The 27,978-nt window shown below is 54.2% G+C and overlaps 1 protein-coding gene across 4 annotated transcripts; it reads right to left on the bottom strand.

Annotated features, from left to right (window-relative positions):
- Positions 1–301: 301 nt before the first annotated feature.
- On the bottom strand, positions 302–24,884 carry DAGLB (diacylglycerol lipase beta). 4 transcript variants are annotated; one of them, XM_006044335.4, is made up of 15 exons: positions 24,313–24,518; positions 22,404–22,555; positions 17,013–17,184; positions 15,635–15,893; positions 14,839–14,961; positions 13,603–13,730; positions 12,324–12,450; positions 11,133–11,216; positions 10,580–10,657; positions 7,396–7,476; positions 7,187–7,314; positions 4,662–4,730; positions 4,505–4,577; positions 3,083–3,324; positions 302–2,974 (listed from the first exon to the last, which is right to left on the bottom strand). In XM_006044335.4, the coding sequence occupies exons 1-15, from the start codon at positions 24,405–24,407 to the stop codon at positions 2,776–2,778; spliced, it is 2,010 nt and encodes a 669-aa protein (XP_006044397.4). In that variant the 5' UTR covers positions 24,408–24,518; the 3' UTR covers positions 302–2,775. The 4 variants fall into 4 exon arrangements, with proteins under 4 accessions (XP_006044397.4, XP_025130311.3, XP_025130313.3 ...); XM_025274526.3 differs by lacking the exon at positions 7,396–7,476 and having other exon boundaries at positions 24,313–24,519; XM_025274528.3 differs by lacking the exons at positions 7,187–7,314; positions 7,396–7,476; positions 13,603–13,730 and having other exon boundaries at positions 15,667–15,893; positions 24,313–24,884.
- Positions 24,885–27,978: the final 3,094 nt, after the last annotated feature.

The following is a 27,978-nucleotide window of genomic DNA, read 5'->3' as shown; positions in this document are numbered from 1 at the left end:
GTCGTTGGAGACGGTCGTGTTTTCATGCTGGGGGGACAGGGAGTGGTCCCTCCACGGGGAGAAGATGGAGGAGCCAGCAGACAAGGGGTGTTGAGGGATCTTCGGTTTCAGAGCTGGTGCAGGCCGGCTAGACGCAGGTGATGTCCACATGGGGACGGGGTGGTGGCGTCTCGGGCCAGAGCTCTGGGCTGAAGATGCTGGTGGTGAAACCAGCTGGCAGCTGGGTAAGGTGGAGACTGACGGTCAGATCCTCCCTCGAGCCTGCACTTAGATCGACACTATCAACACTGCATGTTAGAAGTGGTTTTTAAAATTTTCTTTATTCTTTTTTTAATCAAAGATAAATAATGTAGTTTAAAGACCACATCTAAAGGTTTGTTATGAAAACAGTAGTCTTTCCTTTTCACACCGTCCCCAGAGGGGTCTATTTTGAGTTCTTTTAAGTAATTCTTAAGTAATTCTTGATACTTCAGACTCCATAGTATGTCTGAATCATACAGTTTTCTCTCTTACTTACCAGGTCACTAGTTTATCATAAAAGGATGTAACAGCCAGATGGAAGAGACCTTAGAGGGGCAGGTCGGGGGAAGGGCTGGGGGGGTGGCTCTCCCCACGTCTCCACAGGCTCACAGACAGAAGTGCTCCAGACCCTGCCCCTTGGGGTTTTCTGGAGGCTTTAGTTCACTCACTGGCCGCTGGTGACTGATGGCACCTCCGCCTCTACCCTCCCCAGGGCTTGGGTTAAACCGCGTGCTCTCATTCCTTGTATTTTTGGTTCTAGCCATCACCCATAACATTCCCACCCTCAACACACCAACAGTCCTGCTGGCTGGCACTGGTACCTGGTGTCTGCGTTGCCCCGGCCACGGGTACGCTCAGCTGTGTAGTGAGGGGACCTGCCTTTCCTGCAGTCCGTGGTTTCTTAGGGACAGTAGTTGGTTTGCCTTGTTTCCTGGGTACCTGATAATCTAACACTGATCTCTCCATCGGTTATCCGGATCTTTCCAGACGTTCCATCAGTTTTCATTTCCCTAGAGGCACAGAGCCCTCTGACCACCGCTTCTCTTAGTATTCATCTTTTATCTTCTGTATCTTGACTAAGGAATCATTTCTAATTTACTTGCTCATCTTGATGGATTTTCTAGGCGCTTCTTGAGAAATATGTAGATTGTCTATTTTTGAGCTCTTATACCCAGATACTTTTTGGTTGAGTCTAAAATTCCAGGATGAAAGTAACATCTTTGGCTTTTTAAAAAATTCATTTATTTCGCTGTGTTGGGTCTTAGTTGTAGAATGCAGGATATTTTCACTGCAGCATGGAACCCTTAGTTGTGGCTTGTGTGAACTAGCCCTCACCAGGGATTGAACCCGGGCCCCTTGCACTGGGAGCACGGGGTCTTAGCTTAGCTACTGGATCACTAGGGAAGTCCCTCTTCTGACTCTTTAAAGGACGCCCCCCTCCCCCTGGTCACCTCTGCCCTTCACTCTGGAGGGCGAGGTACTGTGTGTCTCCGCGTCTCATGGGGTCTACCCGTGTCTTCGTGTCCTGGGTGGGTCTCTATCTCCTGACCCTGTGCTCAGGGGGCCTCCTCTGTCTGAAAGCCCATCTTCCCTCATTCAGACGTTGCTTTTGGCCTCCATCTTTCAGCTCTTCCTGTCCAGGAGGTGTTTTTCGATTTCCAGCTTGTGGATCAGGCCGTGGCTGCAGCACTCTCCCTGTTCCCAGGCTGTAGCCAGGAGGGTTTGAAGCTTTGCCCAGGTTTGTCTCTCTGGGTCCTTTGTTGCTCACGCGGCTGGGCAGTCCCCGGCTTGAGCTTGGACAGTGAAAGCTGACAGCGGATCTGACACCGAGCAAGCAGGTGGGTCAGGGGCCCAGGATCGCTTTCCTTCTTGCCGCTGGGAATGTGCAGGGATTACATTGAGAAATGAAAGTGATGTGGCATTTTAGTCGAAGTTTTTCACGTGAGCTTTCACATGTTTTCAAAAGCCAGAGTGGTATGCCTCTGATGGCTGCCTGGCCTGAGGGTGCTGGTGGCCCCAGAGGTCTGCAGGTCTGGAAGCCAAGTGGGAGGCGCTGAGGAGCACTGACCCGGTGCCCCCGACCACGTGGCGGGCGAGCCAGCTTCTCCCGCTATCCCTCTGGCCAGTCCCCCAGCGTCCGCTCCGCCCCAGGCAGAGGTGGCCAGGGTGTCTCTGTAGACAGGTTTGTTCTGTTTTTCCCACTTCACCCAGAAGTCCCTTTACCTCTGGCCATCTCCTTGTTCTGTCCCGTCCTCGTGGGTCTGTGCTTTCTAAACAAGTCCGCTTACTGCCACTTCATGGGGTTTGCGTCAGGGGTGGGGTACAGTCAGATGCCCGGGCCGTGGAGAGCTCCAAGAAAACTGGAGGCTTCATGTGTGTTGTTGATAGTGGACAGAAAAACACGTTCGAAACGTGACTGGTAAAACCACCCACAGGCTGACCTACGCGTCGTAAGACAGGACCCAGTCTTGGAAAAGGTGGCCCAAGGGGCAAGCGCTTACAGATCCATTAGGGTCTTAAACCCGATTCCCAGAACCGGCAGGCCTATGGGCAAGGGTGTCCTGCAGCTCTCTGCACACCTGCCCATCACCTCAGCGCTCTCCTAGCTCCTGCGTCTGCAAATACTGTGAGCAAAAGTACTTCTCAAATTAGTCACGTAGGAGACCCTCGACCTCTGATCGATGGGAATCCACCTACTGGCCTCGTCGGAACCCCAGTGGGGTCCACAGTCCGAGCAGCTCCCAGTCGCCCTGGTCATGCCTGGTCCACGCTGGAGCCTCCCTGGGCCGGGCAGGAAACGCAGGCGGCCCTGTCGGACACCACGTGGTCCAGGACCCTCATCAGGATGTCTGGCATGTGGTCTGTGAGCATCTTGGGGCCGATGAGTATTCTGCTGAATTCTGACTCGTGGGCCCACCTCACGGTGTACCGAGCGGCAGGGGAGCAGGAGCAGCTGGAGGAGGAGACGCGAGCCCGTGAGCACCGCCTCACGCGTCACCCCACGGGCCGCCTCTTGCCACTGGAGGATGACGACCGCGGGGGCGGGGGTGCCCACACTCACCTCCCTGAGGCGCCTTCTTCCTCCAGGTGGATGATCCTGCCGGGAGGGTACAGCGGCGGGTACTTGGTGGGCGACTCAAGTGGGGACTCGCTGGAGAAGCTGTAGGCCGGGGACCCGTGCACCAGCAGGCTGTGCTCCCCGAGGAGGGGCTGCGTCAGGTCGCCTCCATCCAGCTCGGTGGGAAGGTCCTCGGGGCTCCCTCCGAACAGCTCGTACCAGCACCCGCGCAGCAGGATCTTGTACTGCAGGGAGAAGGGGGGCGGCCCGCGTGACTCCAGAGACCCCCTGGGACTCGGGAGCTGGGGTCTGGGGGCGGTGACCCCACAGCCACGAGGTCCGGCGTTCTAGTTTCTCAATGTGAGTCTTAGCAGTGTGGCGGGCAGGGCCCAAACTCCAGGGTCTCGGGGGCACTGATGCCATCACATTTGAACCAACGTTTAGAAAACAAATTAAAGCAGATTTGGGGGAGAAATGATCTTCAATTCTTTTAAGACAAGTCCGTAAACCAGTTTTTCCGTTAAAAACATATATATATATATATATATTTTTTTTTTTTAATTTGCAGGAAGTGTGATGAGAAAGTTTGTTTTTTAATTTAAAATTTTCTGATTAGCAACAACAAAAAATTCACAAAATGAAGATGTTAAAAAGTAAAAATCAGGGGCTGGGGTTGGTAAAAAAAAAAAAGTAAAAATCATCTCTAATCCCATCTAAATAAACCACATTTTGGTATAATTTTTTTTGGTCACAGCTATGTATACTTTGTCCCCTACCCCGGCTTGAATCATATTCTAAGAGTCATTTTTAATCTTGCCCTTTAACAAAAAAAGCTCTTCAGTACATCACGGGTAGCCTTCTCTACTGGTAAACCTAAGTGTACTTGTGGCCTGAGCCAAGAGGCTGCAAATCTTTGGAGACGTGGTCAGACCAGACCAGCACAGCTGTCTGCACGCTGGCAGGGGACAGGCCCACCCAGCCTCAACTGGTGTGAAGGGCAGGAGAGCCCGGCCTGCAGCCTGATGCTGGGGGGCGGTGGGGGGGACACGACACTGTCAGCCCTAACCTCAGGATTAACTTCAGAGCTTAGGTAGGACAGCCCAAAGCACAGCAGGACCAGCGCCTCTTAAACTCTGGCAGCCTTATTTTCTCAGCTTTGGGACTGAAGGCATCAGAATGCTATCTGTCAGGACAGGACTAAAGATGACAAAGAGCAAATGACTCAGCCAAACAGGGATGGTTCTATCGAAGCATTTAATCTGTGCGTGCTTAGCCATCTGCCTTCCGGGCGTGTCTGTGGTCTGTGAGGGAAGTGGAGGAGTTTCTAGCAGCATCAAGAGCCCTGGACTGCAAGGCTCTGAATGAGAAACAGCCTCCGGAGGCCCCGGACAGCCGGGTGGGGAGGCCCCAGGGCCCCTGAGTTACCTTGGGCTTGTTGCAGTGGGCGATCACTCGCAGGATCCTCCTCTTCAGATCTTCCAAGTTGGTTACACTCAACCTGTCAAGCAGAAGGCCAGACTGAAGCTCTGCACTCGGCCTTCCCCGCCAGCCCGAGCCCAGCTGGGGCGGCCAACATGCTCACCTCGGAATCACGTCCTTGCCCAGGACAAGGGACACGATGAAGGTCTTGGAGTATTCATAAAGGGATTTGCTGAAATAAAAAAGTTGCTTCAGGGACGCTTCCAAGAGAAAGTGAGTTAACTGCCAAGCCAGGGAGCGGTCAGTGTCCCCAGAACTCAACTCTGTTCTCCATCCTCTAGAGGAGGAGAGAAATGAGACTGCAGTTACAGCAACTTGCTGAGAAAGTCCTAGGTGTCAGCACTGGGCAGACAAGTAAGGTCCTTAACCCAGAGTGGGGTCAGCAGTCAGGAAGCCGGGGAAGGGTGGACGCGGGCGCCTCCTACGGGCAGGAGTGGCGCTGCGTGTCAGCAACAGGGAAGGACGGGCTCTTAGTGAAACCGTGCTGAGATGCTGCGCTTGCTGCGAGGGGAGGAAACGAAACTGAATCACACTATACACAAAACCACCGAATTGAACAGATCACAGACCTAAATAAAGGCCAAAGGCCAGACTAAACGGCTTTTAAAAGATATGACAGGAGACTAGCTCTACATCCTTAGCACAGAGATTTCTTAAATAAGAGAGACCCAAAAATCATAAGAGAATGACAAATCAGTGTTAAAGAACTCATAAGCTGAAGACTTAAAGTAAAAAGACATCAAAGAGTGAGAGTGTATTTATAACACATACTTGCAACCAATGAACAGCCGAGGTACTGAATACGTACACAATGCAAAAATAAGATACACAGAGAAATGGACCAAAGGAACTTCATCAGAGTGGAGACGATAAATATATGAAAAGACGTAGCTTCATCATGGAAGTGTCAAACAATGGAACACCACTGTGCACCCATCAGACTGGGAAAAAGGTTTACATCTGACACTGAAGTGTTGGTGAGAATGTGGAGACTGGTGCACACTGGTGAGGGTGTGAACAGGAGGAGCAACCGCTACACAGAGCCAGCACACACTCCAGGGCCCAGCACGGCCCAGTGTCCATCACAAGCAGAACAGACGGATGGTTTGTGATAGATGATGAAACGTAACGAGCATTTACACAACAACGTTTTACAGGCATCAAATATGTGAAATAAAAGGGGAAGTAAGCAAAAGTATAATTCCATTCCTCTAAATTTCAAAATCATGCAGATTCAAACTATATTATGTAGAAACACGTATACAGGTGCTAAAGCTGTTTTTTAAAGCATAGGAAAGGACTTCCCTGGTGGTCCAGGGGCTAAGACTCCACGCTCTCAATGTAAGGGGCCCAGGGTCAATCCCGGGTCAGCGAACTAGATCCCACATGCCACAGCTAAGACCCAGTGCAGCCAGATAAATAAATTAATTAAAAAAAAAACACCATGACAACAAGCACTGCCCCGGATGTGGAGAAAAGGGTATGACTGCATGATGCTGGTGGGCATATAAGTTGGTGTAGCCACTACGGAAAACAGTATGGAGGTTTCTCAAAAAATGATCCAGCAATTCTACCTCAAGGTATTTATCCAAAGAAAACAAAGACATTTGAAAGATACCTGCACCCCCACGTTCACTGTAGCATTGTTTATAGTAGCTGAGATGTGGAAACAGCCGAATTATCCACTAATGGATAAATGCATAAAACAGGTAAGGTGTGTGTGTGTGCATAAAACGGAATACTATTCAGCCATAAAAAACAATGAAATCCTCACTGATGTACGGCCGAAACCAACACAACACTGTAAAGCAATTATTCTCCAATTAAAAGTTAACAAAAGCAAAAGAATTTCTGCTTTTGTTCAAAATCAACAGGCCTGTTACTGTAAGCAACTTTGGTGTATATTTAATACCAGTAATGCCTATAATAAACATGTTGCACTTTGTCTTAACCTAAAAAAAGAACAAAATCTTGCCATTTGTGGACAACATGTTTGGACCTTGAGGACAGTATGCTCAGTGAAATAAGTCAGAGGGAGAAAGACAAATACTGTACGATCTCACTCACATGTGAAAACTGGAAACACAAGCCAAGCTCGGGCACACAGAGAGGAGACTGCGGGCTGTCAGAAGTTGGGAGGCATAGCAGACGGAGGGAGTTGAGAGGTGGGTGAAATGGGTGAAGTAAGGCATAAACTGCTGGTTATAAAGTAACTGAGTCCCTGGGAGGTAAGGCACCGCCCGGCTACTACAGTTAACAATACTGTCCTGCATATTTGAAAGCTCTTAAGCTCTTCTTGTTAAGGGAAGAAAAGATTCTGTAACTGTTTACGACGACAGATGCTAACTAGACTTACTGTGGTCAGTTCACAATACATGAGCATCTGACCGTGTTTCCCAGCCATAACTACTATCATGCATGCCAGTTAAAGCTCAATTTGAAGACAGGCCTCACGCTGCACCGTCTAGGGGGTTATAGCCGTGGTCCAGAGACCCATGAAAGGCTGGCCCGTCTTTTTTCAACGGACAATGCTTTGACACAAACTTCTCCTGAGGATGAGAAATTGTAACTAAATTGCAGACAAAGTACCAGTTTGACCGTTTATCCTAAGTGAAGGGAAAGGAGTACCTGAGCAGCCCCCTGGGCGGGGAGAAGGCGTAGCACCTGACCTGCGGGTACGGGCTCTTGAGCATGAGGGCCAGCAGCGCCGCGGCGCCCGCACCCAGGCTGTGCCCCACAATGACCAGCCGGTACTCCTGGGGGCGAAAGCAGAGAGGTTAACGGCCGAGAGAGCAGACGGCAGAGAAGGCCAGAGAAAGGAAAAGCTGAAATCTCACAGGTGCGACGCTGAATGCTTGGCTCAGAATCCCGTCGTCGACGAGGCGGCGGTAGACGTATCTGGCGGCCTGCGAGATGCCCTGCAAGTGCAGACACAGGGAGCTGCTGGTTGTCGGGTGTGGCAGGACTACATGGGCCCCCCTCTGTGACTCTGTCCCCCAACACAGGATGGGCCACCCTGGGACCAGCAGCCTCATCGACTGCCCACTGCTGTGTTCCTGGAAGCTGGTGTGGAGCCTGGCGCAAAGCAGGGGCTCGAGGTATTTCCATCAACCAAGAGGTGACCTCAGGAACACCTTTCCGTGTCAGTGGATGTCTCTATGGCTTTTCCTGGAGCCGCACAGCATCTTGCTGTATGGATGTCCCACAATTTACTTTCGCCAAGTTCCCAGGGTTGGTCAGGTTTAGATTATAAGCGACTGATCTTTTAAAATGATGGCAAAAAACCAAAATTCTAAAATCGCAAACAGTGACGAAGCGGCCACCGTTCCGGCAAAAGCCGTGCTGAAACCATTGGAAGGGAGTTCTAGGGAGGTCAGCTCTCAATTTCCAAAATTAAAGTACAACTTTCTAACAAATACAGCTGTCCATGAAACAGACTTCTTGAACATTAAGTAGTTCCAATCGAGGAGGGACAACCTTGTAAACCAAAAATGTTTTCAGGACGCTTCCTACATGACAGCACCCGACTCCAGGCCCGGCAGCCTAATCTCCAACAGGATGAAGCGGGGGAAATTCCACGAGATGGGACTCTTTTGGTGGTGCCTAAAGCTACTGCACGCGCCCGAGCCCGTGACTCTCTAGCCCTGTGAGCACAACGCGGACCCCGGCATCACCTACAAGAAGCCAGGCGGTCTGGGCCACTGGCCAGATCTCCCTTTCCTCCCACACCTGCCACGCGGTGAGGTCGACTTCCGCCAGCTAGGCACCCATCAGCTGTCTGTCCAGGGCAGCCAGAGTCACATGGCATCTGGACCACAACTTGGCTGGCGGTGGGTCTCCCTGGCACAGGCGTTACGGGTGACACGCCAAGAGGGTGTTCAGCCGCACAGCCTGGAGAGCGTCGGAGCCAGAACCAGGTGCCCAGGCCAAGAGCAGGGAACAGTCTCACCCTCAGCACCTGAGCAGCTGTGCTCCCGGCTGGAGGGCAGGAGCTGTCGCTGGGTGAAAAGGTGGCAGAGGCCTCGGCTGAGAGCCGGTCAGGCCTGCAGCGTCGCAGCACGAAGCCTGGGTCTGCGGCTCAAACGCGTGTAAGAACAGAGGCAAGACACCAAGGCCGCCGGGCTCTGAGGGCAGTTGGCTGGTTGGTGGGTCTCTATAATACATCTTAAATTTCTTATTTTCCTTCACGCACATCTAGTAATAAACTGGACTTTCCTGTGAAATTCAGGGGCAGAAAGACAACTAAGGGTTAAAGGGAAAGAATTCACATTCCCAGGACTGTGAAGCTCCTAACCGGCAGCAGAATGAAATCCAAAAGCCTCTGCCACCCTGGATCTTCTCTGGAGTGTCCTGGCACACACACAAAACCCCATAACCCCCAAAAAACAGTAAGAACAGAAAACTCTGGAAGGAAAAAAGCTGTCCAGACAGGACACTGGGGCTCAACTACCAGCAGCCGCACTCTGGCAGTAACAAATACTTTTATAAAAATTAAGCATTCTATTTAAAAAATGATTACTACAGGAGCAATACGTTTTGGTTAAAAATAACACACGAACGTAGAAGAACAGCGCAAGCCCAGCGCCCTCCACCCTGATTCCTCAGGGGTGCCCTTTAGGGAACCATTCCGGATGTCCCTCCATCTGCAGCCTGGTCAGTCATCAGGTAAAAAAGCGAAACCGCAGTGACACCACCTCACCCCCACGAGGGCGGCTCCGTCAAGAGTCTCCGCGAGGACGTGGGGAAACGGGAACCCACGTAGTTTGCTGGCGGGGATGTGACATGGTGCAGCTGTGCTGGACGACAGCTTGGGGGTTCCTCAAAACCCTCAACGGAGAAACAGCAGGAGAGCCAGCCACCCGGCCTCCGGGCAGATCCCCCGGAACGGAGAGCGGGGACTCAAGCCGTTAGCTGCACAGCCGTGTTCACAGCCGTGTTCCTCGCAACAGCTAAAGGGAATTCTGACACACTACCGCATGGGTGAAGCTTGAGAATACTATGCTCAGTGAAGTAAGACGGTCACGAAGAACAAATATAATTCCACTTACGCGAGGAACGTAAAGCAAGCAAATTCGCACACAGTAAAATGGTGGTTCCCAGGGGCTGGTGGCTCCCACGCCCCACCCCACCCCCAGAGCACAGTCACAGTGAAACAAGAAGTGGGCATTGTGACATCGCGGACTGTGGCCTGCGGAAGGAGCCGCAGGGAGTGCTGAGGCTGTGGGGGGGGCCTGCCTCTCGGGAGGGTTGGGGGGGTCTTCCTCTCGGGAGTGGCTGTGGGCGGGGGTCTTCCTCTCGGGAGGGGCTGTGGGGGGGTCTTCCTCTCGGGAGGGTTGGGGGGGGTCTTCCTCTCGGGAGTGGCTGTGGGCGGGGGTCTTCCTCTCGGGAGGGGCTGTGGGGGGGTCTTCCTCTCGGGAGGGTTGGGGGGGTCTTCCTCTCGGGAGTGGCTGTGGGCGGGGGTCTTCCTCTCGGGAGGGGCTGTGGGGGGATCTTCCTCTCGGGAGGGTTGGGGGGGTCTTCCTCTCGGGAGGGCTGGGGGCCTTCCTCTCGGGAGGGTTGGGAGGTCTTCCTCTCGGGAGGGTTGGGGGGTCTTCCTCTCGGGAGGGTTGGGGGCCTTCCTCTCGGGAGGGTTGGGGGGTCTTCCTCTCGGGAGGGTTGGGGGGCTTCCTCTTGGGAGGGGCCCTGGGGGCCCTGCCTGTGCTGCGCTGCGCTGACGCTTTCTTCCCGTGGTCAAGGACTGCCTCAGTTACAGGGGAAGAGGCACTCAGATGCCCACTCTGAAACTTGTTCCAGTAAGTGTGTGGCTGCTGGCAAGTCACTCAGTCACTGTGAACCTGCTTCTTTCTCTTAAAAATCAAAAGGAACCCCTCAGGGCTTTGGGGAGGTCGTGCTGCATGGCACTGGGCATCAGCAGCCTTTGCTACATGGAAGTGTTAAGAGGAGAGGCTTGGAGGGGAAACTGCCCCGACCCCTTTGAGTGCCCCCGACAGAAGGCTCCAGACCACACGCCCCGGGCCCTACCTTGTGTGCCCAGCAGTCCTGCGCCTCACACTCAATGTCGAGGGGCTCGCTCTCCGCAGACAGGTCCGTGAGGATATCCTGAAACAGCGTGTGGGGAGAGGCCGTCGGCCGGGTGAGGCGGGGGGTGGGGGGTAGTGCCAGGTGGCAGGACGCGCCTGAGGGACCCGCGGGCAGTCGAGCCTGGACACTGGGGAGGTGACACGGGGTCGGGCCGGCGGACACCCAGAGCGCGGGGTGACTTTCGACTGCATGACTTCACTTAGTATTCTTTCGAGCTTTGGGTACAGAAAATTCAAGGGGAGGGTCACCAGGGTCAGGGGCCTCGGGAGTCAAGCGGGCAGTCCCCTGGGAGCAGCAGGTCCAGCCTGCCAGTGTTAACTTTACAACATTTCTCAGTGAGAAGGAAAAGGCTTCACCTGCTTTTCCAAGGGCCCGCTTCACACCCTGGGCCTGCTTCCCCAGGGCGGGTGCTATCACGGAGGCTTCCTGGCTCATCTCCCAGCTCTGGGCCCCGCCCGCGCCCCTCTCCCCAGCGGGCGGGTGGGCTCCGTACCTGCAGAGACATGGTCCCTCTGATGGCCACCACCACCGACTCCTTCCTATGGTCCAGGGCCACCAAGAAGGGGAGCTCGTACACCTGGGGGCGGAGAGGATGGGCGTCAGCACAGCCGGCCCTTCGTCCGCTGAGCGCCCAGCACCCGGTCCTCCCGCTGATGCGGGGCCAGGCAGACGCCCGCAGGCGGTTGGCACTGGGGACACCAGGGGACGGTGCCTGTGCCTGGGGAGCGGGCGTGCATCGGAGCCTGGCGACCTCACCTCCTCGGATGCCCCCGAGAGGAGCTCTACATGTGGCAGTGTGAAGGCGTCTTGAAAGAGCCCCCAGAGCAGACATGAGCCTTCTGTGGAAAATTACCATCTTTAAGCCCACCGGCCCTTTCACCAGCGATCACTGAGCAGCCGTGATCACGGAGTGGCCCCGATCACGGAGCGGCGGTCATCACCGGGGGCTCCGGGCGCCCGCAGCGAGCTGGGCAGCAGACACAGGTGACGTGAAAACACGGCCCCTCTGTACGCCCACATGCTCTGACCTCAGCAGCATGGTGTGAGGTGTCCCCACGCCCCAGGCGAGCCTACGCTGCAGGCGTGCGGGAGCCCACGGCTCAGGCGCAGCACAGGGCCCCACAGTGCCTGTGCGCTGCGACTGTGGGCTCGTCCTGAGCCGGCTCCCACAGCACAGCTGTGGCCTGGGCTCCAGAGATGTGAAAGCACCACGGCAGAGGCTCCTGAACAGCAGACGTGAACTGCTGTGCTCCCGGAGGTTCTGGGCTCTTGGCGCCGCTGCAGACCACGCAGGGAGCCACGAAGCAGCACAGGACAGCCCCTGGCACCAGACGGACCGGCTGCTATGGGTTCGCTAACCTGCCCGGCAACTCCGAGACCCTCCCGAGTGGGAGGCCTGCTGCCCGGCATGAACACCATGGAGCCAGACCCAGAATCATCAGCGACTAACTCCCGGCACCCGTGTGGGGCTCCCGCCAAGTGCAGCTCACGGCTCTTCAGTAGAAGCTGTCTGCCCATCTCACGCTAACCCTGGGTGGGCGTCACGGGCACGCGTGAACCCGCTGAAGCAGCACGTGAGATTTGGGGGTGAGCGTGTGTCTGTGTCTGTGTCTCTGCACATTTTCCCAGGGGACTCGTGTGTAACCTCCACCAGAACCCCAGAGGAAGGCGTGGCCCGCTCTACCTTGTCGTGGAAGCTGATGTGGATGAAGTCTCGGTGCTGCAGCCCCGTCGTCTGCAGGATGGAGCCGAAGTGGCAGTTGAGCTGATCGCCTCCAACCAAGTCGTAGTCGGCGGTCCTGCGTCTGCAGCTGGAATGGGGGCAGAGGTGTCGCGGCCGTGCCCGGGAGACCCAGCCCGCTGGCCCGTCCCCCAGCAAATGCGAGGACTCTGCGGACAGTATTCACACTCCATCTGGCTAACCTCTAATGGCTTTTTGAAGACATTTCTTCATTTATTTGGCTGCACTGGGCCTTAGCTGTCGTGAGGGATCTTTCGCTGGGGCACCCACTCTAGTTGTGGCACTGGGCCTGGCTGCCCCACAGCAGCTGGGGTCCTAGGTCCCTGACCAGGGATCGAACTTGTGTCCCACGCATCGCAAGGCAGATTCTCAACCCCTGGACCAGCAGGGAAGTCCCTTTAACGGCCTTTAAATGATACCTGTGTACGCTTCTTACTAGAGTCTGGAACCATGGTAATACTTCCCGTGTTCAAAAAATAAACCAATAGGGATGGGAAGAGACCCTAACCTCATCAGGAACGGACAAGCCAGCATCATCGCCTGATACGAGGTACTGAGAAGGACACACGCTCTGCATGGGGCATTCCTGCCGAAAATGTGTAACCTGAACCGTTCGTGAAGAAACCACGAGACAAAGGCAGAGTGAACACCGTCTTACGACCCACGAGACTATCCTTTTCAAAATGTCAGTATCATGAAACATATGAAAAAATGACTGAGGAGTTGCTCCAAACTGGAGGAGACTAAGGAGATGTGACAGCTCAGTGCAACACACGATCCTGGACCGAAGGAAAATGTGCTTCTGACGGTACTCCTGGGACAGTTAGGAAAACTGAATAGCTGATGGCAAACTTGCTGAATTTGACACTTGTCCTGTAATTTATGTCGGAGAGAGACCTCGTTCTTAAAAAACACAAGCTGAAGTAACTGGGGAGAGGGGCATGATGTCCAGAACTCTGACGGTTTTTTCTCGGGGGCGGGGGGGGGGGGGCGCACACGTTTATGGAGAGGCACTGACACAGCACACGGGACAAGAGTGAGCTGCGACCGGGGCTCCAGACACAGGACGCGGGAGTCGTCAGTACTGCGCGTGCAGTTTCCGAGATATTTCAAAATAGGAAGAAGCTTTTAGAAAAGGGGAATGTGATTATCTTTAGAAAGTAAAGTCCGGACACCACAGCAAGCGACCTGGGCAGGGAGGTGGAGGCCTCGCACGACCTACCAGTCGCCGCCGACCCGGCAGAGCCCCGTGAAGGGGTTCCTGTAGACGTAGAGGGGCCACCCGTAGGCGGCGGCCGCGAACTGCATGTAGTGGTGGCAGCTCTCCAGCTCTGCGTCCAGATCGGCGGCCTGCGGGGCAGAGACACAGCTCCCGTCAGGGCGCCCGGCACGGAGGGTCGACGCGCTGTCCGCCTCGGATCCTCGTTTTATGTTGGAGTGTGGCTGGTTTACACGGCCGTGTGAGCTTCAGGTGTACGGCAAGTGATTCCGTTACACACACACTCTACTCTTTTTCAGAGTAGTACCTACTCTTTCAGATTCTTTCCCCACATCAGATGTTACAGGACATCGAGGAGAGCTCCCTGTGCTACACAGTAGGTCCCTGCTGATTGATCTCTGGCAGAACATGCTATGATCTTAAATCCGAACTCAAATTCCTGATTCTTCCCTTTCTTTCTTCAGGGAATAGACCTCTTGGAGGACTTCTGTTGGAAAAACTGATCCCTGAGTACAGACAGACAGAACCCCCTGACTTTTTTGGCTGTGCTATGTGGTATGTGGGATTCTAGTTTCCTGACTAGGATTGAACCCACGGCCCGTGCACTGGGAGTACAGAGTCTTAACTGCTGGACCACCAGGAAGTCCAGACCCCTCGTTTAGAAGAATGCACAAGTTAGCAGAAAAATCCCTCGGGACTTTGCAACTCGGGTGAAATAAGCCCGTGACTTCCTGCTGGATGCACGTGTAGACACCACGTGTAGCAACAGGGGCTGCTGGGAACCAGGGGCTCGAATGAGCGGCTGAGACAGACAAATGATCCTCAGGCAATTTTCTCTTTCAAAAGCCCAGAAATCTGTGGCGGAAAAGCAACCACCAAACAAAGTTGAATTGCTCCCCAGGCTTAGAGGAAAGAGTGCATGCACTCTGGGAGAACCTGGTCCCATCCCAGAAGGAAGTTTTGATGTGCAGACAACAGCCAATTTCCTAAAAGAGAATGTTTGGCGGGGGAAAGAAACACATGATGGGTGACGGGCTGGCCAGGAGTCGGCTGCCCACCTCACGGCCAGGGGATGCGGATGGGCCATGCCTGACAGGCGCCAAACCACAACTGGCGAGTCCACACATCAGGACGCCAATCACTGTTCATAAAACTGGTGTTTTTTTTTGTTTTTTGTTTTTTTTTTACAAATAGGTATAAATCTCAAAAGGGCACAACCCAACAGAAATGTAGGCTTACCTGGAAGGGCCCGGGGGAGCGGGTGACTACCTCGGTGGGCTCCGGGGGGCTCCGTGCGTGGTCCTGCTGCTGATGGAGGAGGGCGAGGCCGGCCGCGATGTCGCTGGGCACCAGGTCCGTGTCCTGGATGGGAAACCACTGCAGGTCAGCACCTACCCGGCGGCAATGGCCACGAGTCCCCGAGGGCCCAGGTGTACGCCGCTCACACGCGCACACACACGCACGCACACAGTCTCAAGTGAACAGGTGTGTTTGAAAATCCTTCCCTCTCAGGACGCCTGCACGTGACCTGGTGTTTCTTACTCTCCTGCCCTCAGACTAAACCCACTCGGGGACATAATCACATCACTGATTCCTATTCTCAGATTTCACTTAAGTGACTCAGCTATTTTTAATCTATGACACATGCCCATAAAGCAGGCAAATGTGCCCTGTTTGTAGTAACAAACGATGCTAGTCTCGTTTACACCCTTGCTGCTCGAGACGCTGAGGTCTTGTTGAGAAGGGCCCACGGCAGAGGCTGACGAGCTTGGGCTCACACTCACCGGGCAGGGCCAGCCTAAAAAGACCCCCAGACTGGGAAAGCCCCAGAGTCAGTCTGCGGGGCCTGATCTGAGCCTCTCCTCCCAGGACAGGGACAGGGAGCCCCCCAGCTGCCCCCCACCCCCAGAGGACTCGCCCTCGGGAGCTACGTTCTGTCGACAGGGAGACTGACTCAGGACGCGGAGAACTCATCTGCCCCAAAGAAGCATTCACGTAACAGGAGGAGGAGACGGAGCAGACCCCGGTGGCTTACTGAAAAGTAGGTTGAGAAAAGTTCTGCCGTACTCGAAAAGGCGACGCGAGTGTGGTCGTCCCGGCCGATGCAGCAGCACAGCAGCCTGACTCGCGTCTCCCACACGCCGGTCGCCGCCGTCCTGAGGCCACTCAGCAGCTGGCTGGACTCGCGGCTGTCCAGGGGCTGGGGGCCCAGGGGGGCGCCCGGGGCCGCCTTGCCCCCCAGCGGGTCGAAGACGATGAGGATGGTGAGCACGGTGGAGACGATGATGAGCCAGCTGCAGGGCGGTGGGGGGGCGGGCTGAGACCCAGGTCCTGCAGCCCCTCAGCCACGTGGGGCCGGGGCGCCTTTCCGGGGGGGCATCTCCTGCCTCAGGACAGCTAGGGCTCCAACTACCAAGGAAGACGGAGCTGGCTGGGGCAGGCAACTCAGTTCCTCGAGAAAGTTCATTATGAGCCCACAGCCAACAGAGGCCTGGCGAAGAATGGAGCCCCCAGAGCCACAAAAGGAAAAGGGGGCTGCGTGGTGGACAGAGCCGCGGCCAGGTCCAGAAGCTCCTGCCCCTAACTGTGGTTTACTCCCTGGGGCCCCAGGGCTCTGCTCAGAAAAACCAGGGAAGCTTCTTGCACTCAGGCCATGCATGAACGGCTTTCATCCACGCACTGCACTCAGTCGCTGCAGTCGTGTCCAACTCTTTGGGACTCCATGGACTGCAGCACACTGGGCTCCTCTGGCCATGGGATTCTCCAGGCAAGAATACTGGAGTGGGTTGCCATTTCCTCCTCCAGGGGATCTTCCCAATCCAGGGATGGAACCCACGTCTCTTGAGTCTCCTACATTGGCAGGCAGATTCTTTACCACCAGCGCCACCTGGGAAGCCCTTTCATCCGTATGTTTCAATACTTCCAGGCTGCCCGCGATGCACAGGGCGCCGTGGGTGCAGGAGCGTGTGTGCTTCAGGAAGGTGACCCGGGAAGGGCCGCCGCGGCCTCCGCTGCCAGGCTCGGGAGTGTGGCAGGAGCCCCCACCCTGACTCACAGCCCGTGGGGCAGGGCTAGATCATCTGTACGATTTTTAGCTGGAAAAGGCAAAAGCCTTGCTCCAGCGGATTGTGCTCTGCAGCAGTCCCGCACACCGTGCAGCTTCCTGTCCCACTTGTAGTTCGTGCCCTGCTTTGGTCTCAGGCTTCTTCCTTCTTCTGAGGGGCCAGAGGGCATGCAGAAAAGTGGGAGCTGGCAAGGAAGGGAACTACAGCCGGAAGTGTGTGCTGGACCATGAACCATTCCTGCCTCGTGTCTAACTACTTCAGGAAGCCTGCACGCCACCAGGGTACCTGCAGGGACCCCACCTCGAGCGCACCTCGGACGAGAGCCTGCAGGAGGAGACGGGACCTCACCTGACCACGACGGTTGCGATGATGCCGCTGCCCACTGTCCGGTCACACTGAACACCATCCGCGATCCAGGCGGCTCCCAGGGACGCCCAGACCATCTCTGGCAGGAAGAGCGCCAGGCGCACGTAGAGCAGCTTGGACATGGATTTCCGCGGTCCTGGATTACAGATGGTCCCTGGAACACAGAGCACGTCCATGCTGCACGCTAGCCTCCGCAGGGATGGGGCGGCTCCTTTCGGCAGAAACACGGTGGCCGCAGCACAGATCTGTGCTGGCTGCACCCCCGCCAGCCTACCTCTGAGAGCGAGAGGCAAAGTGAGGGATGGGAGGCGTGACAAAAGCCTCAGAATTATTTCTTAGACTCACTGGGGCTTAAAAACACCTCTGGGAGGACTTCCCTGGTGTCCAGTGGTTAAGAATCTGCCTTTCAATATCGGGGACATGGGTTCGATCCCTGGTTGGGGAACTAAGATCCCACATGCCCAGGAACAAGTAAGCCCACACACCGCAAGAAAAGATTGTGCTTTCAGCAATCAAGACCCAACGCAGCCAAAAATAAATAATTAAAAAAAAAAACACACACTTCTGGGTTTTCTAACTACACTGACCATAAAGTCACGTTCCACATCAGGATACTTTTGAGGGCAAAATGAGGCTCTATTAACAATTACGCCAGGACAAGCAACGTGAAACAGATCTGTCACAGGCGAGCAGGGGCAGGCGGTCACCCAGGCCTCACAGCCGGGAAGGTCCGGGACCACCTGTCACACCGCCCACCCGAAACGCCTCCATCCTCAGGACGACTGCGATGCACTCACCACCCCACTTCACAGATGAGGAAGCAGAGGCTCACAGAGCTCAGCAAGCACTTTCTAAAGCCAGGTCTGCATGACCCAGGCTCTCTGCCTCACCAGCGCCCTGTGGGCATCACTCTTGGGAAGAGAACAAGTGTGACCTGGAGACCACTTGTGGATGCCCACCATCGAGACACAACATTTAAAACTGCGTTTGTAAGACAAACCCAAGTATCATTAACTCTTGATGTAAAACATCAACTCTCCCCCTTCAGGAGAAGTTGTGATAAACACCAATTTCAGCATCAAAACCACCACACAATTCAAACAAAAGCAGTAACTGGAAAAAAAAAAAACAACCCTAAGATCTGAAAAATAATTTGATAAGAAAACAGCTTTTGAATTCCCAAAGCTACCTTCCACTAGAATGAATTACTGAGGGTCACGTTTTAGAACACTGGACACCATCAGGCCTCACTGAGGCCACAAAGCAGAAAGTCCTAAGATAACTGATACAGCTGCCTCTCTCCCTGAGGGGCAAGGAGTGCAGGTCTGCAGAAATCCGCCCCGTCTCTAAAGAGAATTATCCTGTAACAACAGCCAACCACCAGAGCGAAACAGGAAGGAGGATCTGCTCACAGCCTACCCCGGAGGCCAAGGATCCCGAGGAAGGGGCCGCTCGGACACTGCGCGCCTGGATCCAGGACCCCAGCCCCTGGCGCCGCCCGAGCGGGGCAGAGACGGAGGCGAGGAGGCAGGAGACGCGAGTTCCTGCGAAGGGTCCAGAAAAGACAGCAGACGCTGAAAAAGCCTCTTTTTTATGTGCATGCTTGCCTAGGAAAACATCTTGCTTTTATGTCAACCTTTATTCTCCCCTCGGGGCAGTCAGCCGCTGGTTGGACCTGGTGCTGCAGTGGGCATCACGAAGACAATGCCCAGAATGGATGGTGTGACCGCGTCCCCGAACACGATGGCCTCGACACGGTCTCAGGAGGTAACCCCACTGCCCCTCCTGAGGCAGGGCCACGGATGTGCAAGCTGCAGAGGGCAGGCCTGGGTCACAGAGGGCGAGGCGAGCAAGACTTCCTCAAACTCAAGCCAGACGTGGCCAAGGGCAGACCTTGACCTCGAGGGCCTTCTGTCAAAACACGGTACTCGTGAGGGTGGTGGTGCTTTAGTCGCTAAGCCGTGTCCAACTTTTTTGTGACCCCATGGACTGTAGCCACCGGCTCCTCTGTCCGTGGGATTCTCCAGGAAGAATACTGGAGTGGGTTGTCATTTCCTTCTCCAGGGGATCTTCCCCACCCAGGGATCGAACCTGCGGCTCCTGTATTGGCAGCTTCCTTATCACCGAGCCACCTGGGAAGCTCATGAGGGTGGATCTTCCCTAATTAAACCTCCCACATGGTTGAAACAAGAGGGTTTCATCAGGGAGCTTTTCAAATCAAAACTAGAAACCTTATAGTTTCTGCTAAGGTAACGAGCTGAAATTACACCCCTACGTTGCTAAGAGAAATTCTGACTTCATCCAGATGGCTCATCTAACTGAAAGCCTTCAGTCATCATCTCTGTTGGCAGGATGGTTACCCCACTTCTTAGCTGACTTGAATCATCCCATTTGCCTTTTTTTTCCCCTTAACTTTACAGTATTCCTCACTGAAGTTTATGTAACATTGTTAATAAAGCATACAATGTTATTTATTGGCAATTAAACTAACATGTTTTTTATAAAATCCCATCTTTGGTATCTTTATCTACAAGCATCAGAAACTCCAACACAGGCTGGTTTAAAAACCAGCAGGACCTGTCCTGACTCAGAGGACTGGAAATGCAGGGCATGGCTGGCATGGGTGCCCTCCTAGTCCCGAGGGGAGGTGGCAGCTCATTCCTGCAGCGTCTCCCCAAGGACAACACCACACTGCTTCTGGATCTTTCCCAGGCAAGCAGGGGAGGATGTCCTGGAACTTCCCAGGGAACTCCCCAAATTTCACTGGCCTGATCCAGGTCACACATCCAGTCCTGAACCAACCACCGACCCCCAAGGATCACTCCAGCGTGGGGCAGAGGGCAGGCGTCTGACACTATGTGAGGAGCCGGGGGCAGTCCTGAATAAAACTGGTTCTGTTTGGAGAAGGCTGTTGGCTGGAAAAGCGATCCACCCATGACACCCCGCACCCAGCAGACGCTTGCTGAGCCCTGATGGGTGAGCTGAGCCCGGTTCGCCTGGGGCATGAGGTCATCCATCCCTCACGCAGTGTGAACGTGGCCTGACACCACCAAATATCTCTGAAGGAAAACGTTTAACGGGGCAAAAAAAGTGTATCCTTAACCCACTGCGGGGCTTCCCTTGTGGCTCAGCTGGTAAAGAATCTGCCTGCAATGCGGGAAACCTGGGTTCGATCCCTGGGTTGGAAGATCCCCTGGAGGAGAGAAAGGCCACCCACTCCAGTCTTCTGGCCTGGAGAAGTCCATGGTCGGTAGTCCACGGGGTCACAGAGAGTCAGACACGACTGGGAAACCTTCACCTTCACTAGCCCACCATTACAGCCATCACCCTGGCGCGCGGAACAGACTGCCGTGAGCGGACTGTACAGGACAGTCGGAGACACAGCCTGTTCCGCAAGCACACGCCCTGGAGGCTCCATCTTTCAGAAGATCCGACCGCACTCAGAACCTCCACACACACGTCCCAGCTCCCTCCTCTCCTTCAGCCTCGGCACTGGTGCCAATCCGGACCAGGGGTCCGACTAGAAGGCAGGACTGGGACTGCCTTCATCAGACCCCACGCGCCCATGTTCTCAGAGCTAAGTGAAAATACACAGCGCTCTAGTCTACATGTTACTGCGCGACTCGCCACGTGCCGTGCTTCTGGCTCGTCTGGACCCTGAGGTCTTGTTCTCACGAAACACTCTGCCTAACACTGCTCTCTGTATCTCCCACCATCTTTTAAGTTTCAGTCTATGGTTTGGAAACGTCGAGACCTGGATTCCGTCCCTGGGTGTACCGGCTACTTCCTCCCTCGCAGTCCTCTCACCATCATCTACGCTTGGGCATTCCTCCTACACTCAGGCAGCGAACACACCCTGAAGCATGCTGGATGGCAGCCCGCCAGGCAGCCCTGCCTCTGACTGATGAGCTCTTATTTACTGATGCATTTCTTTAGCAGCCAGCAGACTGCTCAGCTTATCCTGCAAACCACAGTAAGCGACAGGGAGGCTTTGCAACGTTTTCAGGCATTCTCAGCTAAGTGGCTGTCTGCAGAAAATGGTAACAGATAGAAGAAGTTATTAAGAAGAGACGTAACTTTTGGGACTTGCCTAGTGGCCCAAGGGTAAAGAATCCACAGGCCAGTGCAGGAGACACGGGTTCCATCCCCGGTCCGGGAAGACCCCGCATGCCACAGAGCAACAAACCCATGCCCCATGACCGCTGAGCCTGTGCTCTAGGGCCCAGGAATCGCAATGACTGAGCCCACGTGCTGCAACTACTGGAGCCTGCGAGCCCGCGGGCCATGCTCTGCAGCGAGAGAAGCCCCCGTGACGAGAAGCCCACGCACAGCACTAGAGTTGTGGCAACACGAGAAAAGCCTGCACAGCGGCAGAGACCCTGCAAAGCCACAAGAAATGCACTATCGCACACAAAAAAGAGCAGCCATGTAACTCTTACAGCTCATCAATAAAGGACAAAGAACCCGATTTAAAATTGGGCAAAGGATCTGAACAGACGTTTCTCCAAAAATGATATGCAAACGGCTACCGAGCATATGAAAAGAGGCTCAATATCATTAGTCATCAAGGAAAAGGGACTCCAAACCACAGCGAGGTACCACTTCAGTAGGACGGCTGTCCCCAAACAGTCAGATAATAAGTGTTGAGAAAGATGTGGAGAAACGAGCCCTCGGGAAGTGCTGGCGGGAAAGAAAAATGGGGCAGCTGCTTGGAAAACAGGCTGGCAGCCCCTTAGAAAGTTAGAGTTAGCATATGATCTAGCAGTGGCCCCCCAGGTACACATCCAAGAGAAATAACACATGATGGCTACGTCAAGACAAGATGCGACTGTTCAAAGCAGCATTGTGTGTAATAGCCAAAAAGTGGAGACAACCCAAATGCCCACCAGCTGACGAACGGTTGGGTAAACCATGGTATATCCACTCAGTGCAGCATCATTCAGTCATAAAAAGCAGTGAAGGGGACTTCCTGGTGGCCCAGTGGCTAAGACTCCATGCTCTCACTGTGGGGGGCTCTGGGTTCCATCCCTGGTCAGGGAACTAGATCCCACATGGGACAACTAAGGCTCTTAGAGTGCCACAACTAAGACCCAGCACAGCCAAATTAAACAAATATTTTAAAAAAGAAAGTGAAAGTTGCTCAGTTGAGTTTGACTCTCTGTGACCCCATGGACTGTACAGTCCCTGGAATTCTCCAGGCTAGAATACTGGAGTGGGTAGCCTTTCCCTTCTCCAGGGGATCTTCACAACCCAGGGATTGAACCCAGGTCCTCCCGCATTGCAGGTGGATTCTTTACCAGCTGAGCCACCAAGGAAGGCTCTGCTTTAAAAGAAAGAAAGAAAAGGTGTCCAATAGAAAAGCCTCATCCTTACCTTTCATGCTGACACATACGATGGCTGACACGGTGCCTATGATAATCGCCAGGAGGACGAGGAGCACGATCAGGTAGCTGCTGAGCAGGACGCCCCCCGGGCAGTCCAGCTTCCCTCTGTGCATGAGGTACAGCATCAGGATGCCAACCCACCTGTAGAGACATGGGCAGGCTCAGAAATGGAACCCAGGGAGCCGCTTTGCAAAACATGATGAACAAGGCCAGGTTCACTTTGGAATCTTAGTCGGTCAGGAATCTGCCTGCAATGCAGGAGACCGGGGTTCAGTTTCTGGGTGTGAAAGATCCCCTGGAGAAGGAAATGGCAACCCACTCCAGTATTATTGCCTGGAGATTCCCGTGGACAGAGGAGCCTGGCAGGCTACTGTCCATGGGGTCCAGAAGCCGGACACAACTGAGAGACTAAACCACCACCAATAAAAGATTTACTAAATCAACTAAGAGTACAGCTCTTTTTCCTTTTTTTAATGAATTTCATACTTTGCTGACGGCATTGTTTTTATTCTATGCCTATTGTAATACATTTACTACTTCATTTATTTGGCCTTGCCAAAAAATTCTGGCATGCAGGATCTTTGCTCCCCAAACAGGGACTGAACCTGTGACCCTACAAGGGAAGCTTGGAGGCTCACCAGGGAAGTCCCTGTAACACAGTTAAAGCCATAAGCAAGCAATTTCAATGCAAACTCCTGGGAAAAAGGCCCCACTGTGACTCTGAGCTAGAACAACAAAGTATATGCTTGTTCAGTTATCAGCAGAATTTTTAACTTCCGTGTATTAACATGTAATTGACAACAACACATCCTAACCTGCTGTGTGCAATACAAAAACAAGAGGTTGGGAAACAAGCTACCGGAAGAGTCTCACGGTGACTCACCACTGGGGTTATTTCAGAATCAGGAAGAGAGCATCACTGGGCAAGAACCTAGTTTTAGGGGGTTCAAGGCCAGAAGGGGAACTGGACTAGGTAACTGTGTGGTTTTGTCAGTTTTGTAACATTATGACTCTATGTTTAGAAATAAAACACGAAATGATCTCGGTAAGACGGGCTCTGAAAATTACAAAAGGACTAAGAAGCAGCTCATAATATTTCACGTTGTTAAGTTTCTTTCCCCTAAAGAATCTAAATACTTTTTTTTTAAACGTATCAGATATATATATATATATCTATATCTATATCTATATCTATCTATATATAGATATAGGCTGCGCTGGGTCTTCCTTGCTGCGCGTGGGCTTTCTCTAGTTGCAGCTTGCGCGGGCTTGTCACTGCGATGGCTTCTCGAAGGCGGAGCACAGGGCTGTAGGGCGTACAGCCTTTAGTAGACGCAGCTTTTGGGCTCAAGAGTTGTGGTGCCTGGGCTTAGTTGCTCCAGACATGTGCGATCTTCCACGACCAGGGATTGAACCCGTGTCTCCTGCATTACTCTTTGCTCAGACCCTTTGGGGACAGACTTCAGGCGCCCGATTCCACGGACTAGAGAGTAAGTGCCAGTCCCCCGCGGTCCTGGGATTCAGCCGCGCCCGGTTCAGGAACCGCGCACGAAGGGTACTGTTGCCAACCTCTCGTCCGGCAAACACGGGATGCCGTGCGTTTCCGTGCTGAGCGCTGGAGAGCTGCAGGCGGCAGCGCCCGGCTCCGGGGGAGGAGATCCCGCGGCCACCGCCTCGGCGGCCAGCGCGCCCCGGCGGCTCCAGGAGGGGCGCCTGAGCCCCACAGCGCCGGCGTCTCGCCGGCGGGCCCGCCCCGTGACCCTGGGCACGGCCCGCCCGCCTGTAAACGGGGAGAGCGGCGGCACCCAAGTCCCACGGCGGCGGAGGGGGCCAGGGACGCGAGCGCGGGGCAGACAACACCCTCCCCGCCCGCGGCCGGCCCGAGCCCGCGCCCTCACCACAGCACTCGCACCAACAGCTCGAAGACCCCCGGGAAGACCAAGTCGTCGCTGGCGATGGCCCAACGCCGGCCGAACAGCACCATCCCCGGCATGGCGGACGGAGGCCCCGCGGCCCGCGGCGCCCGCAGCCGCCCGGAGCCCGGCGCCCTTGCTACTCTGCCGCCTCCCCGCGACTCCGCGCAGGCGCACGCGGGGGCCGGGCCCGGCGCACGCGCACTGAGCCTCGCGCGGTCGCCGCTGGGCCTCTGCGCCTGCGCAGATGCGCGGCCTGGGGCGCAGGTGCACTTCATTGGCTCTTTGCACGTGTTAGGTCCCTTCTGTTGTTTTCTTTTCGTAAGTAGTAAGCACGCCGCCCGCCCCGAGGGCTTTGTCAGCCCAGAGACACCCCGCAGTTAGTGGCGGATCTGGGGCTCAGCTCATATACACGTCTGTGTGGGCTGCAAGGCTGTGACAAAGTTGCCCGCCCCCCGCAAGGGTTGGTGCTGTTGCTGCTGACAAGTCGCTTCAGTCGTGTCCGACTCTCTGCGATCCCATAGACCGCAGCCCAACAGGCTCCTCCGTCCCTGGGATTCTCCAGGCAAGAACACTGGAGTGGGTTGCCATTTCCTTCTCCAACGCATGAATGCATGCTAAGGCGCTTCAGTCATGTCCGACCCTATGCGACCCTATGGACAGCAGCCCACCAGGCTCCTCTCTCCACAGGATTCTCTAGCCAAGAATACTGGAGTGAGTTGCCATTTCCTTCTCCACCCCGCAAGGGCAGGGGTTAGGAGTTCCTCGTTAGGAGCCTCCCTGGTTCAGAGCCTGAAGCCACTCGGCCGCTTGGTGCTGGGGAGTGGGGAGTAGGCTGATCTGCCTGCCTTCCTTCCTCCAAGCTGGTCGTAGGTTCTGACCACTTCTCGGCCCCTCCGCTCCCCTCCACCCCGGTCTGAGCCCCCTTCATCACATACCTGATCGGGTTTCCCCACTGCTCTCTCCAACTCTGCCGTTTCCCCTCCTCCTCTTCGGTGCATTGCCCTTACAGCAGCTGGAGTGATGATGAACCGTCAGACCAGGCCCATCAGCTTAGAATTTTTCAAGCCTACACTTTGTGCATCCAACCAGTTCATCCTAAAGGAAATCCGTCCTGAATATTCATTGGAAGGACTGATGCTGAAGCTCCAATACTTTGGCCACCTGATGCAAAGAACTGACTCATTGGAAAAGACCCTGATGCTGGGGAAGATTGAAGGCAGGAGAAGGGGACGACAGAGGATGAGATGGTTGGATGGCATCACCGACTCAATGGACATGAGTTTGAGCAAGCTTCTGAGTTGGTGATGGACTGGGAGGCCTGGCGTGCTGCAGTCCATGGGGTCGCAAAGAGTTGACACGACTGAGATGGAACTGAACACTTTGTGCTTAAAATGGACTCCAACCTCTTGCAGTCTTTTCCCTGGGAGTCACACATCACAAGTTTGCAAATGCATGGTTGTCTCCCCGAGTTAGGGCTACTTTCTCCCTTCCTCACTCACCTTGCCTGCTGTGTTTTTTCCCCCTGAAATATACCAAGCTCATTCTGCTCCTCCTGCAGGTATTTCCCTGTCACTGTCTCACTCCATTCGGGCCTCAGCTCTAACACAGCCTCTAGAGCTTTTCCCGAAAATGAAGTCAAGTAGATAGTGTATCGGAGAAGGCAATGGCACCCCACTCCAGTACTCTTGCCTGGAAAATACATGGACAGAGGAGCCTGATAGGCTGCAGTTCATGGGGTCGCTAAGAATCGTGCACGACTGAGCGACTTCACTTTCACTTTCATGCATTGGAGAAGGAAATGGCAACCCACTCCAGTGTTCTTGGCTGGAGAATCCCAGGGGTGGGGAAGTCTGGTGGGCTGCCGTCTATGGGGTCGCACAGAGTCGGACACGACTGAAGCGACTTAGCAGCAGCAGATAGTGTATGCCTGAAGACTCACTTTTTAAGTGCCCAATGCCAAACTAGGTCAGAAATCTGTAGTATTATGTTCTAATAGTATAAAAAAATGACAATCCTTGTTGTTGTTTGAAAGGATTAGTGCTATATTACAGGCTTCCCAGATGGGTGTTGTAAAGAACCTGCCTGCCAATGCTGGAGAGGTGTGTTCGATCCCTGAATCGGGATGATCCCTTGGAGAAGGGAATAGCTATCCAGTCCAGTATTCTAGCCTGGGAAATCCCACGGACAGAGCACCCTGGCAAGCTACAGTTCATGAAGTCACTGAGTCCGACGTGACTGAGCACGCACTCGGTAAGTCTTGCAGTAAAAGTGCTATATATTACGCTGCAAGTTACTTTTAGGTTGAAAGGATAAAAGAGGGAACTGTTTCAGAACTGGAGGAGACCCTACCCCCACCTCAGCACCTGCACAAGGCTCGTAAGACCGCACACTTCAAAAGCTAACCCAGATCAGGTTTGGGGGGCCTGGGGGGACGGCACAGTGATTACTGAGCAAAGTGCACCGTCCTTGGAATCTACCTTCCGCCACTAGAGGGCGAAGCACATAGAAAAAAGACACACCGCTGTCGCCAAGTCGCTTCAGTCGTGTCCGACTCTGTGCAACTCCACGGACTGCAACCTACCAGGCTTCTCTGTCCATGGGATTCTCCAGGCAAGAACACTGGAGTGGGTTGCCATTTCCTTCTCCAAAAAAAAAAAAGACACACACTGAGCCCCAATTCAATCAGCCTTCACTCAAATGGGTGGTTTTGCAAGGTACTTGGGAGTCAGGGTCTGAAGATAACGCAGGTGAACAAGGGCAAAACTACCGATGTGGTCAAATGCATCAGAGGAACTCCTGCTGAACTGGTTCCAGCCAGCCTTCAAGGAAGCTGTCCCAAGCTGAGCACAAAGGGAGGGGAAAGAGGGTCCCTGAGGTCCCCAGCACTTAATGTGCACCAGTCTCAGGGCTGTGAGCTTCAGGACAGGGCTCCTTAACACCTCACGGAAATCCTACGGTGGAGTCTCTGCTGGTAACAGAGCAGCAGAATGGCTCACGTTAATTCCAAGGTCAGGGCTAGACAGTGAGGGGCCAAGACTCCATACATCTGACCCCAAAGCCTGTGCTTTTCCTAGCGTTCCCACAGATTACTAATGATTTCTGTTGAAACCGAATCTTTGCATTCCAGCAAACTGTCTGACTTTCTGGTATCTCTGGGCTGGATCTTCCCTAGCAAGGCTTTCTACCTGCAACTTTTTCTCTACCCGTTTCTCTCTTTGACAGACTGTAAGGAAGCAGGAAACCTTGTTTTTTTGGCTACAGTGAACAGCTTGCAGGATCCCGGTTCCCCGGCCAGGCACTGAACCTGGGCTGCTGCAGTGAAAGCACTGAAGCCTACGCACTGGCCCAGAGAATCCCCGGGAAACCTTCAAACCCCGCGACTGGGCTAGACACTTGGATTGGTGTCTGTAAGCAGCCAACACCCAGCATCTTTTCAGAATTATTTAGTGAGCAAATCTGTTAATTTTGCTTTATTTGTATGTTTAAAGAAAAAACACAAATTCACACAAATAAAACAGCTTGATAAAAAGTATGAATTACCTGATAACCTTTATTCAGGAAGTGAGAATAATTCAGAAACAGTGCTTCGTGAGGTGCGTCAGACAATGCCTTTGTTCCCGAGTGCGCGAGGCCGCCGCCCCAGTCCCA

Source organism: Bubalus bubalis, chromosome 24, assembly GCF_019923935.1.
Source record: "Bubalus bubalis isolate 160015118507 breed Murrah chromosome 24, NDDB_SH_1, whole genome shotgun sequence".
NCBI lineage: Eukaryota > Metazoa > Chordata > Mammalia > Artiodactyla > Bovidae > Bubalus > Bubalus bubalis.
This window is presented reverse-complemented; position numbering and strand designations above follow the sequence as displayed.

Excerpts from the sequence above, each read along its gene's own strand:
- DAGLB (XM_006044335.4), bottom strand. The coding sequence starts at position 24,407 with ATGCCGGGGATGGTGCTGTTCGGCCGGCGTTGGGCCATCGCCAGCGAC. Across the intron at positions 22,556-24,312 it reads CTGTTGGTGCGAGTGCTGTG|GTGGGTTGGCATCCTGATGC; the intron begins GTGAGGGCGCGG and ends ATGTCTCTACAG. Across the intron at positions 11,217-12,323 it reads ACATCAGCTTCCACGACAAG|GTGTACGAGCTCCCCTTCTT; the intron begins GTAGAGCGGGCC and ends CTCCGCCCCCAG.